We start from the raw sequence: 15,275 nt of genomic DNA, 5'->3' as shown, positions 1-15,275 counted from the left end.
GGCTGTGAAAACATTTTCATTGGGCTGTACCCGGGAAATGGCACAGCTAAGCTTAGAGGGAAGGAGCAGAACGGGGCTTGTAGATGACAGCTATAGAGATTAGCTCTTTAAAGGGGGTCCCAGGCCTCTCTGTCTTCTTAGATGCTGCAGTTGTGGCGTGGGTGCCAATGCCGAGAGAGCTGTTTGAAGGTTACTGAGCTACTCCTTTTTATTGCTCCACTGGGCAGCTCTCCAGAAAATGGGAGTTTTCATGTAGCGTCCAGAACGCATGTAGGCAGCGATCTTCTCCAGGGCCTCCAGGGAAAGCAAAAAAAGACCCATCAGCATAAAGAGACATCACCAACCCCTCACATACCCCATTGTCCCAGCCAGAAATGCAGCATGGGCTGCAGCCAAACAGCTGCTAGGGAATCGCTCCCTGTTACGGTCTAGAAGGACACGCACCTGCGTCTTTTCAGGCATGTCCTATGGCCCAGTCCTTCTGGAGGACCAAGGGCCTGATCCAAAGTTTGCTGGAATCAGCAGCAGCCTTGAAATGAACTTCAACAGGCTTTGGATCAGGCCCCAAGGATGCAATTTTTCCAGAGCTGCTGACTGCTAGCCATTCTGATTGATTGCACTCAGCACTGCTGAAAGTCAGTTCCTTGTGTTCTTCAGCTGTTCTAAGTTTAGGAACAATCAAACGCACTTTCTGAAAGCAAGGAGCCCTTAATTTCGGAAAGCTCCATCTTTCCAAACAGTTTGACCAATTCCAAACTCATTCTGCTCTTCCAGCTCTCCTCTGCACAAGAAGCAAGTTTGGGAAATTCAGGACTGTGATGGCCTGCGCATGCAAGGTATTACTCAGGTACTAGATTACTTTGTGCTGTTCATCAGTTCCCTGTCTACAGCTCTTTACAAGGAAGACAATGCTGGAACTTGAGCTGTGTGGAAACTTGTTTGCGTGTCTTTAATGTGTGGTTGTCCAATTCCAAACACTGGGAAAAGGACCAAAAGGTGGGTTGTTGTTGTTTCGATGAGAGAAAGGCAGCAGAAGGAAACAATCTATCAACCTTATTTGGGACGAGTAACTTGACCCAGGGTCACAAGCTGGTGACACTACAGAACTGGAATCAGCTTGGCCAGCCCCAGAGATCCAGAAAGCAGCATGTCACAGGGGACTTAGAGCCAAGCGTACCTCAAAGCGATCAAGAAAATCCTTCAGGTTCTTCAGCTGATCCAGGCACTTGGGCTCGAACATGCGCTGCTGGTCCAGCATGTCGTAGGCGAGGAAGTCAATGAAGGTTAGCTGGGAAATTAGAATGAAAACAGTGTCAGATCAGATCTGCCCAGACCTGGACATCCCCCCCTCTGACCTCTCTCTAACATGGAACAAGGACGTTCTTGGTCCCTCTTTAGCCACCCACCTTCTCCCCAGCAAACCACTTCCTGTCTCCCAGGAACTGGGAGAACAGTTTCAGCTTCCCTGGCAGCTGCTCTAGGTACTCTGGCTTCAGTTTCTCCTGCAAAAAGAAAAATAGAATCAAGGGTGTTGTGGGTCAAATCCTCACGTTCCGCAGCACCCCTGAGCAATGTAGCGCTTGGTTTTCCTAGCGTGGCCCAAAACAGCAAGGAGGGTAATCCGGTCCCAACCTTTGGGGCATAAACTGCTCATCTGAAGGGATTGCCCAGCCCCCGACACTGTCCTCCTTCCTACGCCAGCATCGGGTGCCTAGTCCAGGGCATCACAGAAATGACTTGCTGTCCTTTGAAGGAAGAGGCCGTGACTCCCCAGACTGGTCTGCTCTGTGACATGATCCCTGAGACCGGCAATTCGTCTTCCCATTGTTGGTGGCAGCATGGGTCAGGGGAACATGGGAGGTCTCAAATTCTAACCCGACCTCTGCTATTGGTTGACTGGTGGACCTCAGAAAAGTCACTTCACGCTCTCTGACCTCTATCAAATGGGGATAATACCTCCTCTTCCCAGGTAATGACTGGAACCTTGTGAAGCTCTGGATGAGGTCTACACCTGTTATCTTCATGGGACCTTCTTGAGCCACCTCTGACCCCCACCCCCAGGAGAGCAGGGCTGTACTCACAAAGTCAGGGTTGTAGCAGAGCCTGGCAAAGTTTAGGCGGAAATCCATCACCTGGTTCTCCATCATATCCACTCTCTGCATCTCCTCCTCGCTCTCGCCAGCTGGGAGCCAGAACACAACGGGGCAGAGAGGCTCAGCCACCCCGTGTACTGGCTGGGTTTAAATCTCAGCTAGCCTCACAGGGCTGATCTTTACAGGGGAAATGGACCAGCACAGCTATTCTGGAAGGATCTAGTGTAAGGGGGTTCAGGGGTCCCCAGGCTCTACACCCCATCCACAGGCAGGAGTGACTCTCTCTCAGCAGGAGAACAGCGGGTTTATTAGCCGACAGGACCCAGCGTCGTACAGAGGAGTCAGTGCAGCAGGCAGAGACAGCCAGTCCAATCCCTGTTGGGGAGAGGAGGCCCTGAGGGGCCCCCCAGAGCCGGGGCCTGGCCCCCTTCTTTGTCTCTCTCTCTCCCAGCCCAGACTAACTGCTTCCAACTCCCAGTTCCAAGTCAAACCGCTCAGGCTCCACCTCCCCGTTTGTCTGCAGCCCAGAGGTGTCACCTGGTCTCCTAGGTTACCCTCAGCAGAAGCCCCCGTCCCTCTGTGAGCCCCCCCCCCCCCATATTTTGCAGTACATCACATCTAGCTCTTCTAGAATCATGGCCCATCACTTTTACTTGGGACTAGAGCAGGTTCCTGCTAATTTTTCCCATCCATGGGTGGAATAAATTTTCCTACGTGCACCGATGCACATCTACCCCCAGTGGAAACATTCTGCTGGCTGTGGGTGGCCGGGGGTGCTCTGCTAAGAGCTGAGGGGCACCTGACTCTCTCCTGGCTGGCAGCCCATGTTCCCAGCTTACAGGGAACCCTGGACTGCAGTATCCCCACAGGACCTGTTCCAGCCGAGTTAGTCCCCTCCATTTCCCCGCGCAGACAAGCAGCGCGACTCACCCATCTTGTGCTTGCACGCTATGTAGCGAAGGATGGCGTTGCTCTGCGTGAGCTTGGTCTGGCCGTCAATGAGGTAGGGGAGCTGGGAAGGCAAGGAGAGGACGTCAGGGACTTGGTTATCCTGCTCTCGGGGGCACTGCAGCCACCCCGTCGCTTGTGGCAGAGTCGGCTGGAGCACAGTGCGAAGGGTCTCAGGAGCAGTGGTGTGGGTGTTGGAGGTTACAACGATGGTTGGAGATGCTGTTCCGGGCCTGGCATTTAATCTGCACAGCCAAGGCTGCATGTTCCTTGCTGCAAGTCTGCAATGCCTGAGAGTCATGAGCCTGCCACGTGGCCACTGGGAAGCTGGGAGCCCTTCTCCAGCCAACAGCCTGGCTGCACCTTCGAGCCAGCACTGCAAGTTGAGTCTCCCCCTCCCCCTTCCCCCACTGGCCCTGTCCTCCCCAGCGACACAGGTCGCAGCCAAGGAGGCGGCTACGTACATTCGGGAAATCCAGGCCCAGCTGCTCTTTCTCATTAGTCCATTGGCTTATGTCATACTCAGGACCTGGAGGTGAAGAACAGGATGGTAAGTCCTATGGCATGGAGCCCTGCCCTCAACTCAGTGCCCTCCCCAAATCACTGTCGCTTCCCCGCCACTGCATCTCCCAGCCCACTCCCCACACCCCTCCACTGCATCTCCAACTGTCATTGCACCCTCAACACCCACACCACTGCATCTCTCACCTCAGTCCTACATCCATCCACTGCATCTCCAGCCATCATTGCACCCTCAGCTCCCACAGCACTGCATCTGGTCCCACTCCCCACACCCCTCCACTGCACCCCGACCCCTCCACTGCATCTATCTGCAACCATCACTGCACCCTCAACACCCATACCACTGTATCTCACCCCACTCCCTGCACCCGTCCACTGCATCCCAATTCCGCCACTGCATCTACAACCATCCTTGCCACCCCACAGACATCCACGCACTGCTTCTTTTCTTCCCTGCCACCCTCACCGCACCCCTAGCCCTCCCAGGTTTTGCATGCCCCACCCTGCGTCTTCTTTTTCCCACATCTCCTTCCTTCCCCTCTTCCCCCTCCCTCGCACCTGTAGGCCAAGAGTCCGCACTTCTAGGCTTTGTCTGTATTATGCATCTTTTACTATGTGATGGGGTTCAGGGGTCCCCAGGCCCTGCACCCTGTCTGCAGTCAGGACTGCCTCTCACTCAGCAGCTAGAAGGGCAGGTTTATTCGCTGACCAGGCACAGCACGGTACAGAGGCATCAGTACAGCAGCCAGAAGCAGTCGGTCCAAGCCATTTTGGGGAGAGAAGGTCCAAGGGCAGCCCCACATCAGGGCCTTGCCCCCTGCCCTTGTCTCTCTCCCCAGCCCAGGCTAAGTCACTTCCCCTCCTCTTCAGTCCCTAGACTAACTTCTTCTAGCTGCCGGAGCTTCAGACTCCAAGACCCAGTCAGGCTGCACACTCCCTTTGCCTGGGAGGAGCAGAGGTGTCACCTGGTTGGCTAGGTTATGTGAAAGCAGAATTATACCATAAGACAAAGATGAATTAAACTATAATAATAGTAAAAGTTCAAGAACAGAAAAGAGAAGATTATATTAATGTTGTTTGTAGGTCTGCAGGATGGATCAGAGTGGAGCCAGGTGTGTCTGGGATAACAGGAAAAGGAACATCAGGCGTTAGACAGAAAGTAAGTGAGATAACCAGGGAGACAGGGGCAGGAGATTGCTGAGGCTTGATATGGAAATGAAGACACTTGACTAGTCTCATAGGAATCATGTGAGTCTCGCCCCTCTTGTCATCTTGTTTATTTTGCTTTCTTTTGGCTGTATAAATCAAGGGGTTTGAGCCCTGGATGGGACTTGCATTTCCTGGGTGCATTAGCAGAGCCGCTTTGCTAATAAACAGAGTGGTCTGACACATTGGTGAGTCCTGAGTCTGACTCTGACAGTTACAAATGTTGGCCAAGGTTATCCACCAGGAATTCCAACTCCCCCCTGCCATTAGAGCCACTCACACAGACGCACCCCCCACCTCCCGACACAACAGTGTCGACACAGTTTGGCTGTTCACTTGCTGGTGCAGATATAGCCAGAAAGCCGACAGTGACTGGTGCGAGACTGAATCTGTCTTCGGGCGCAGAGCTGCCCTGCTCTCTCTCTTTCTCCACAGCCCAGGAACAGAGGAGAGGGCCCTGGCCCATGACTCACCTCTCCCTCACTCTGCTTCAAGTCCAGGTTGGAAAAGACTGAGGTCCCCACACTGGCCCCTTTACACCACTCCAGCACTGGAAAAGGGCCAGAACTCAGAGTTTCCCACCAAGAAACCCCTTGGACAGCCCTACCCCACTCTTCTGCTCAGCTCCTAGCATGGGGCAGCCTCTTCTGTCACAGAGCAGCCACTTGAAGCTGTGGGAACTTAGAGCAGCCTTTGAACTGCTCTAATACTGTGGCCCCACCCACTTTGAAAACCACCTGTATTCCCTCTCCCATTCCTGAGCTGCTTTGAGCCCAGGGTCCCATCTGCACAACAGGGATCCGACACTTCCCTTGCAGTAAAACCTGTGTGGTGCCTGCTCGGACACTATGTTCATGGGGGTCATGCAGCTGGTATGAACAGGGATTTTCTACGGGTCCTACCAAAGCTTTGGCTGTAACTGGGTGCCGGCCACACCTTACACCTGCACTTCTTGTAGGACTTTGTAATGAACATCAAGCCCAGCCCACGACAGGTCCCTGCTGGCTCAGGTCTCTTTCACGCTCAGGCAAGTCCCAGCTAGATCACCTTGTGGCCACTCCAGTTTGATGGGGTGATAAGCAAAGCCTCCGTGGCCATCTGCAGTCAGGCTTCCCCTCTCAGTCAGCGCTCAAAGGTCTGTTTACACGCAGCTTTCAGTGTCTGCATGAAATAAACAAGTAGCAAATCCATCCCCACTAGCACAGCCTTGATGGGAACGTAAGACAGGGACGCTCCAGCACCTGGGAGGTACAGTCTGTCTACAGTAAGTCCCAGGTGAGCTGGAGTAGCCTGTGCTGCTATTGGCAGGCAAGCTAAGTGCAGTCACACTTCCGGCTGCAGTGTAGACAGACCACAGGAAGGTTTCCTGGGAGAGCGGAGTATGAAATGAGCAGAATCAGAGGGGGAAGCAGGGCACATGTCCTTGAGAACACTCGCGTATACTGTACAAACATACAGTTTTACCCTCCGGAAATCCCTGCAGCTCTGTGGAGCTTTTCCCGTTTACACCAGCTGAGAATCTGGCTCTTTGATTTCAGTGGCATTTCTCTTGATTTCCACCAGGGCTAGGAAGATCGTCCCAGTTGCTACCGGCGGAGCCTGGCACCTTCCCTCTCCCCAGCCAGGAAAGGCTGGTATTGTAACTGTTACTATTTTGAATTAATACAAATGATGCTATTGCTTTGGACAAGTGCCTCCTGGAACAGCTTCCAGCCATGGTCTGGCGGCCCAGCCCGGGCGCAGCCTCTGTGATTGTCTCCAGGGTAAGGACAATCTGCTGCAATTCAACCACCCTGTCCAATGTACAGCTCGCTCTTTTCCAGCGAGAGCATAGTCTAGTGGTTAGAGCACCAAGCTGGCGTGCAAACACCTGGACTCCACTCCCACATCTGCCCCTCGCTCACCGTGCCACAGCCTTCCTGCCAAGGAAGGGTGCGTTTTTACACTGCGACAGGCCTGGTGATGTAAAATTCTGGTGAAAGCAAGGCAAGGCAACCCTCACCTAACTGCATCATGGTAAAAACTCCATTTGTCTCCCCCAGGAGTTTACAGAGCTATGGATAACTGTGCAAAACACACCATTTTGTGGTGAGGACAAAGCTGGCCTGACCTTCACGCAGTCGCTCCCTCTTGGGAAGCCTCAGGCGAAAGGGGAAGTCTACTTTCATGATGCCCTGGGAAGCTGAGAAGCGTAATTTGATCCTGGTTCTACAGGGCCAGGAATGTGCAGTGTGATTGTAATAAAGGATCCAGGCTGACCTCAGCACTGCCCCCAGGGCCTCCCTGCCCACGCCGGAATTCAGCTGTGCTTTCTACGCAGGGCCAATGCAACCCTAGCGGCTGGGTTTTCTTATCGCTTTCCGTGACAAAGAAAAGCCACCCAGCCTTCAGAATTGCATAACCAGCTCTCTGGCTGCTGTGTGACTTGGCGAAAAGCCATGGCGGGAAATCACTCCTTGCCAAAACCCTGAAGCCACCGACGAGCGAACCCGAGCCCGGGAGCTGGGGGAGAGCAGAGACAGGAACTGGCTGTTATAAAGAAACAGGCTGGAGACAGCCTGGGATTGAGCAACTCGCATGGGCAGGTCCCTTGAAGTCCCAGGTCCAGCCTTACAGCAGCAGACAGGCCAGAGCAAGCTGTCTTCAGACAGGCCAAAGCCCCTCTCTCCCTGAAACAACGGGCGTTCGGTACCAACTGCCACAGGAGCAAGAGCGGGCCCTGTAAGCCAGCAAACAGGAGCTGAGACATGCCCCAAGGACCGGCAGAACCTGCCTTTGGAGGGGAGCAGGCGGGAGAAGAGGTTCTGACCTTCCTCCTCATTATTGTTTCTCCCTTCCAGCCATCCTGCCCCCTCCCATTCACTGCCGCCTGTGGACATGAAATTTTCTCCCTCCCCGGCTCACAGCCCAAGAGCCGCCAGCGTCAGCCCAGAGGGGCTGCCTGGACAGCCCTCCAGAACTGCCCTCGCTGCTAGCTGCTGAACCCGCCTGGCCCATCCCCAGCTGCCGAGTGGAAGGCAGTTTCTGAGGAGGTCTGAGCACCACCTCCCAGTTCACCGCTCACAAGGAATCTAAGGCCGGCGGGGGACAACTTGCAGGCAGCCTGCTGGAGTTCTGCGTGTGGCTTGCAAGATGCTGGGTCGCTGCTGCCTGCACGCAGGGAAGCCAGATTCTGCTGGTTCTCAGCCACGAAGGGGGGCTGGCGCAGCCTCCTGCCTACCACAGACAGACAGATGCTCCAGCCCCACAGGACCTGCCATGGGTGGGGACTCCCCAGTCTGGCCAGAGAAGCCCTGGTTTGTGGCAGTCCCAGGAGCTATGCAGGGTCCCCTCCCCCAGTCACTCCCCCGTTTAATGAGTTATCTTTAATGTTGAACTAGTTTACTAATTAACTGGCTAACTAACTAATTGGCTGGGAGAGCCGAGTACTCCCTCTGCATCCCATGAAAGCGCTGCTGGGGTTCAGTTGGCACTCCCTGCAAATTCTAGGTACCTGACCGCAGTTAGCACAGCTGCTCTGTCCCAGGAGACCACCTTCATTACGACTGTCTTGTGGCGCACGGAGATGGAGGAGGGCCACGTGTGGTCGCTCGAATGTATTCCACAAGTGGAATAAATTTTGTTCTATGCACCGAGGCACATGCAAACGTGCACCACGACAGAAACACGCTGCTGGCTTTGAGTGCGCTGCTAATTGGCCGAGCTGCACCTGCATCTCTCCTCTGTGGCCGCCCAAGAGCTCAGGGAATGCTGCTCACTAGCCTAGTTGGCCCATGGCTGGTCTAAAGTTACAGCTTGCTCAGAACTTGTTTCTACCCCAAGACCTGCAGGGATCCAGCAGCTGCCTTTCTAGTGCCTGCAACAGTTGAGGCTCTAAATGCAGGGCCTGCTCTACGGAGACAGGGAGCCAACACACTGGCTGAGCAACGGCATTCAGTGCTGTTAAAGGACCTGGACACGTATTATTATTTAACACCCTTGAGCAGGGATCTTAGAACATTCCTTAGCCCTGTGCATAACAGCGCTCCCCTGTGTCAAAATGTGCTCTCCAGGGCATTGGGACTCACTCAGTCCACTCCCGTGACCCTCCCACACACCAGTCCTGAGCTCCGCATGTTGCAGGTGCTTGCTTCATGCTCCACAAGCCAAGGCAGCCCTAGGGGTGATCTCCACTCAGGACCGTACCTTCCCCTCTGGGGCTGTATTGCTTATCCTCGTAGGGTGTGCCAGTGTATTCCAGCAGCAGTCGGATGGCGTGAGCAAGCTGCAGAGAGGAGCAGAAGAACATTTACATCTTAGGACCGACCCTCCCAGTTCCATTGGGTGGGCCCAGAGCTTGCCCCACTGCAAGAACCAAAAGAAAGCAAGAGCAATTCCTTCTTCCCAATCTCTGCCCACTGGTCCCAGCGGCTGGAGCCCAGAGCGGGATACAAATCAAGCATGATAGCTTGTGTCTGAGCCAAGACGTCACACGGGGGATTGACTCAGGGACCTCCATCACTCAGGTGCTAAGGGCAAAGGGGACCCCATATGTTTGCCGCTCGCCACCTGGGGCGAACAGGACACTGCAGTGGGGCGATTCTGGGCCCTGGAGGTGCATGTGGTTCTTGCATCCTTTAAATGCAGCTCTTCAGAGCTGCACGCAGGGAGTGCCTTCTGCTCACTCTGCGCACACGAGTGGGTGGCGGCTGCCATGGCTCTGGCTTGCACGGCTCCAGTGAATCGCCGGCGCTCAGTCTGTGCTGTGGCGGGTGTTGCCTGGCTCTGGGGGAGGGGGAGGGCATCAGTTAGAGTGGCAGGGGCGAGCTGGGTGTGCCTGGCTGTGGGGGAGGGCATTTATTTACAGCAGGGGGGAGGTGGGCTGTGGCAAAAATGGAAGGACAAGAACCACAGGTGTGGCAATCCTTGAATTACTCTTGGACACCACTGATCTACTCTGACCTCCTGCTCCTTGCACGTTGCAGGCCGTCACAGACCCACTCCTGTAATAGATCCAGAACCTCTGGCTGAGTTACTGGAGGACAACAAATGCTGTAAAGCCCTCAAGTGATCGAGAATCCACCACTTACGCTCATGTAAACCTGCAGGCTGACCCAGGTCCCATGCTGCAGAGACCTACTGTGATGTGGAGGAAAATTCCTTCAGTTGAACCCGGAATAGGTGGGCACGTCCCACCAGCCAGACCCCTCGGAAAGAATCCTCTGGGGTATGTCAGAGCCCCCTCCATCCGGTGTCCCATCTCTGGCCAATGAGGAGTTTTGCTACTTGTCATATCCGATGGCCCACGTGCCACTGAAAACAATCTCACCAGACCACCCCTCCATAAACGTACCAAGCTCCACCCCGAAGCCCCTTAGGAATTCTGCTGCCACTGCTCCCTTGGGAAGGGTGTTTCAGAAGTTCCTCCTCTACTGGTTAGAAACCTCCATCTAGTTTCAAGCCTCCGCTTGATGCTGGCCACTCTATCGCCGTTTGTTCTCATGTCAACACTCGGAGGGGTAGCCGTGTTAGTCTGGATCTGTAACAGCAACGAAGGGTCCTGTGGCGCCTTATAGACTAACAGAAAAGTTTTGAGCATGAGCTTTCGTGAGCACAGACTCACTTCATCACATGCTGGTCTTGGAAATCTGCAGGGTCAGGTATAAATAAGCCAGAGCAAGGGTGGGGATAACAAGGTTAGCTCAGTCAGCAAGGGTGAGGCTCACTACCAGCAGTTGATCTGGAGGTGTGAACACCAAGGGAGGGGAAGCTGCTTTTGTATTTAGCCAGCCATTCGCCGTCTTTGTTTAAGCCTGAGCTGAGGGCGTCGAATTTGCAGATGAATTGTAGCTCAGAAACTTCTCTTCGGAGTCTGGTCCTGAAATTTCTTTGCTGTAGGATAGCTACTTTTAAGTCTGCTACTGTGTGGCCTGGGAGATTGAAGTGCTCTCCTATGGGTTTTTGTATATTGCCATTTCTGATATCTGATTTGTGTGCGTTTATTCTTTTATTCATGTCAACACTGACGCTTGAGGGAAATAACTTCTCTCCCCTTCGAGAACAACAAGAAGTCCGGTGGCTCCTTATAGATGAACAGATATTTTGGAGCATAAGCCCATTAGTGCGATAACCTAATACTGCCAGGCTCAGATGTTTCCTTCTTTAATAACATGAGAAATAAAGACAAGCGACCTCTTCAATTGTTCCAAGGATGAAACAAATTGTGGGGTTTACATTTATTAACGATTGCCAGCTTTGAATTATTTTTCTCGAGCTTGAGGCCCAATTAACTAACTCAAAGATGATCTTCAATATAAATGATAACCTCCAGCACAATTACTTGCAAGGGAAGAATGGAAAATGGGTAAATGTCACATTATGTCTCAGCATCATTTTGAATGTAAAGGGTGAGATTTCACTTAAAAGAGGGAGGAGGGGTGTTTCGTGAGCAGAAGTTGTTATTTTTTCTTACTATCTACTTTTTCCAAATTGAATGTGGGTCCACCCCTATTTAAAAAATATCGAAATATCTGTTCGTCTGTAAGGTGCCACCAGACTTCTTGTTCTCAAACATACAGACTAACACAGCTACCTCTCTGATACTTGTCTCCCTTTTGGCATTTATCCCTCTAGGATATTTCTGGAAAGCAATCAGGGCGCCCCTCTTTCCTCAGGCTAAGCACACCAAGCTAATTACATCTCTTCTCATTATGTAGGTCCTTCATCCCCCTGATCGTCCCAGTGACCCCCTGTGCGCTTGTTCCGTTCTGAACTCATCTTTCTGACACTTGGGAGACCAGCACTGGTTTCCAGGTTTGGCCACTGCCTTGTGTCGTGGTGCTAACACAGCCCTGTCTCTGCTGAAAACTAACGGGGTTTCAGGAGTTATACGCTGCAGAGCCGGGAACCCCGCATTGCACCGAATGGACCTGCAGCTGCTATGGACACTGAAGGCATCCTTGGTAAGGCCTGGGGGCAAGAAATAAAAAATTGCAATGGGGATCTTGGGCTCCAAGCCACCAGCTACTGGTGGGGGTGTGGGGTGGAGGAAAGATGGACAATTACACCCATCAATCCCCCCCCCCGCCCCCCCCACACCTGTTGTTGGGATGCGGAACTTTTAAGGAGGGTTGCAGATAAAGTGGCCAGTGCCGTGGTGTGGGAAGGGTTAATCAGCATGCAGCTGCGGAGTGGGGTGCAGATCAGGGTTTACTGCAGGCTGTCCCAGTCCCACCCCGGGGGCAGGGCGCAGGCGGGAGGGGGACCGTCCACACCACACCGTGGGGCGCAGAGCCACCTGCCTGCCGGAGCCCGGCTCCCCAGCACCGGGAGGGAGGCAGCCAAAGGTTGCACAGGTTGGGGCAGGGAGTCTTGGCTGTCATGACATGACCCCGCAAACCCCGGAGAGCCAAGCCCCCCACTTCCCTATGAGACCTCCCCTGGAGCCTGCCCTCCTCCCAGCCCACCTGCCCTGAGAGCTAGGGGGCTGCCACTCCGCACCCTATCCCCCACCCTCTCTCTCCCCAAGAGTGGGCTGGTGTTACCTACTCCTCCCCCACAGACAGGTGCTGCCTGCCCCGCCCTGCCCTGCCCCGCCCCATAGACAGGCTGCTGCCCACCCCACTCCTGCACCCAGCCCTGCCCCGCCCTGCCCCATAGACAGAGTGCAGCCCACCCCACTCCAGCCCCACACCCCATAGACAGCAGCTGCCTGCCCCACTCCTGCACCCAGCCCTGCCCCATAGACAGGGTGCTGCCCGCCCCACTCCAGCCCCGCCTCGCCCCACCCCACCCCATAGACAGGAACTGCCCGCCCCACTCCAGCCCCGCCCCACCCCATAGACAGGCTGCTGCCCGCCCCACTTCTGCACCCAGCCCCGCCCCATAGACAGGCTGCTGCCCGCCCCACTCCAGCCCCGCCCCGCCCCGCCCCATAGACAGGCTGCTGCCCGCCCCACTCCAGCCCCGCCCCGCCCCATAGAGAGGAACTGCCCGCCCCACTCCTGCACCCAGCTCTGCCCCATAGACAGGCTGCTGCCCGCCCCACTCCAGCCCCGTCCCACCCCTGCACCCAGCTCTGCCCCATAGACAGGAGCTGCTCGCCCCACTCCTGCACCCAGCCCTGCCCCATAGACAGGGTGCTGCCCGCCCCACTCCAGCCCCGCCTCGCCCCACCCCACCCCATAGACAGGAGCTGCCCACCCCACTTCTGCACCCAGCCCCGCCCCATAGACAGGAGCTGCCCGCCCCGCCCCATAGGCTGCTGCCCGCCCCACTCCAGCCCCACCCCGTCCCATAGACAGGCTGCTGCCCGCCCCACTCCAGCCCCGCCCCGCCCCGCCCCATAGACAGGAACTGCCCGCCCCACTCCTGCACCCAGCTCTGCCCTATAGACAGGCTGCTGCCCGCCCCACTCCAGCCCCGTCCCAACCCTGCACCCAGCTCTGCCCCATAGACAGGAGCTGCTCGCCCCACTCCTGCACCCAGCCCTGCCCCATAGACAGGAGCTGCCCGCCCCGCCCCATAGGCTGCTGCCCGCCCCACTCCAGCCCCGCCCCGTCCCACAGACAGGCTGCTGCCCGCCCCACTCCAGCCCCGCCCCGCCCCGCCCCGCCCCATAGACAGGAACTGCCCGCCCCACTCCTGCACCCAGCTCTGCCCTATAGACAGGCTGCTGCCCGCCCCACTCCAGCCCCGTCCCAACCCTGCACCCAGCTCTGCCCCATAGACAGGAGCTGCTCGCCCCACTCCTGCACCCAGCCCTGCCCCATAGACAGGGTGCAGCCCGCCCCACTCCTGCCCCATAGCTTGAGGACTGCCCGCCCCACGCCCGCGCACCCGCCCTACCCTTGCGCCCAGCCGGGGGGCGGCCCGTACGCACCCCGCGGATGTCCCAGTACCCCAGGATGATCCCCATGGTGCTCGGCTCGGCTCTGCTCCGCTCCGCCGCGCTCTGCCTGGCCACGCCCTGGGGCCGACCGGGGGCGGCGAGCGGCGCCAGCCGGGGCTCAAGTTACTTGCCCGTCCTCCCAAACGCGCTTCCTCCTCCCCCGCCGGGCCCCCGGGTGCCCCGGCCGGCTCTGCACTGCTGGCCAGGCCCCAGATCCCTGCCCCGCCCCCAGGGCCTGGCTCCCCCAGCTGGGAGGCTCATTGCTGAGCTGGCCCCCCGGCAGGGAGAGCCCCAGGTGGGGCAGTGTGCGCTGGGGTCCTAGTCGGAGCCTCCCTTCCCTTGCCACATCAGCTCCTTCCCCTGCCCGCCCAGCAGCTGGGCCAGGCTTGGCTGGGGCAGAGATCAGAGCCCCAAGAGGCAGCCCTGGGCAGTGTCTGTCCACCCCTGGCTGTGGGGCCGGGGTGCCCCTTCTGTGCCCAGCCCCCCGTTTCCATTAGCTGGGCCTCCCACGCCCACCACACACCACGGGCCCGTAGGCACCACCCCCTTGCCTGTTGCAGAGGGGGCACAATGGTCAGATTGGGACCAGAGAAGGGGCTTGGGGCTTTTGGTTACTTTGTTCATTTCTGTGGGGTCTGGACAGAGCAGCGGTGGGCGGCTTGCGGGCAGCATGTGGCCTGTTGAACCAAACAGACCCGGCCTTTGAGAAAAGCTTTCACGCCCCTCCAGGGACAGCTTTGTCCTGGGCAGGACGCCAAAGCATTTTTGCGGAATCAGCTTTTCTGCCTTGAACCCCACGCTGACCCCAGCGATCTGCGGTGACGCCCTCCAGCTGTGCAAACCTCAGGGACCTGGTTACAGCTTAGTACCACTCGGCGAAGCGGGATTGGTTAGCCGGCCATGAACAGGAATGACTGCAGAGCACTGGTCCGAAGGCACTCAATGGCTGTTCACAGCTGTGTGCGACTGGCCGTTTACGTTTTCTCAGCCCGGTCCCCTCTCCCTCCCGCAGACACTTTAGCCAACATTCCCAACTGGTGGTTTCAGCCCAACGCTGACCCAGCCTTATGCTGGAATGTTCTCCTGGGTCCCTTTCCATGGGCCTCTTGCAGCCTGTGACGGCCCCTTTTCATGCAGAACAAGAAGGAGAGGCGGAGGGTCGCATGCCTTAGTGAAGGCTACACCAGACTCTGAAGCCACCGCCTTGCAAGCTGCCATCAGGTACATCAAATATCCACAGGACCTTCTCAGCAGACCCAGCTCCCGAAGCTGACAGCAGCCTGGCTGGCCCTGCAGCTGTGATCTTCTTCTTCCCAGCAGGCTGCATCAGTGATGAGGAATCCAAAGCGAGCTTTTCTTTTTTGTACTTCGCACCTGCAGCCTCTTCTGCATCATCCTCTTGCTGTGGGTGAATAGGTGCTCCCTGAAAACATTTCAATGCAAGTGATGTTTTCCTTCTAAAATATTAAATAGGAAATTATGTGCATATCAAAAATACTAAGGTATTTGAATAGTATTTAGATTGTAAGTCTGTTAATATTTATAACACATTTCATAATTGTGTTGTTATTGCGTGACTCGTGCCGAAACGGAGATGCAAAACCACCCTTCCCATTCAAAACACTGTCAGATGTTAT

The 15,275-nt window shown here is 56.0% G+C and overlaps 1 protein-coding gene across 1 annotated transcript; it reads right to left on the bottom strand.

Annotated features, from left to right (window-relative positions):
- Positions 1-13,709, bottom strand: LOC142001900 (glutathione S-transferase 2-like). The gene is made up of 8 exons (XM_074977539.1): positions 13,630-13,709; positions 8,955-9,033; positions 3,506-3,570; positions 3,024-3,105; positions 2,082-2,182; positions 1,407-1,502; positions 1,178-1,288; positions 1-294 (listed from the first exon to the last, which is right to left on the bottom strand). The coding sequence occupies exons 1-8, from the start codon at positions 13,663-13,665 to the stop codon at positions 199-201; spliced, it is 666 nt and encodes a 221-aa protein (XP_074833640.1). The 5' UTR covers positions 13,666-13,709; the 3' UTR covers positions 1-198.
- Positions 13,710-15,275: the final 1,566 nt, after the last annotated feature.

The sequence above is a fragment of the Carettochelys insculpta genome, chromosome 26 (genome assembly GCF_033958435.1).
Source record: "Carettochelys insculpta isolate YL-2023 chromosome 26, ASM3395843v1, whole genome shotgun sequence".
NCBI lineage: Eukaryota > Metazoa > Chordata > Testudines > Carettochelyidae > Carettochelys > Carettochelys insculpta.
The sequence above is the reverse complement of the archived record's forward strand: the minus strand, read 5'-3'. Positions and strand labels throughout refer to the sequence as shown.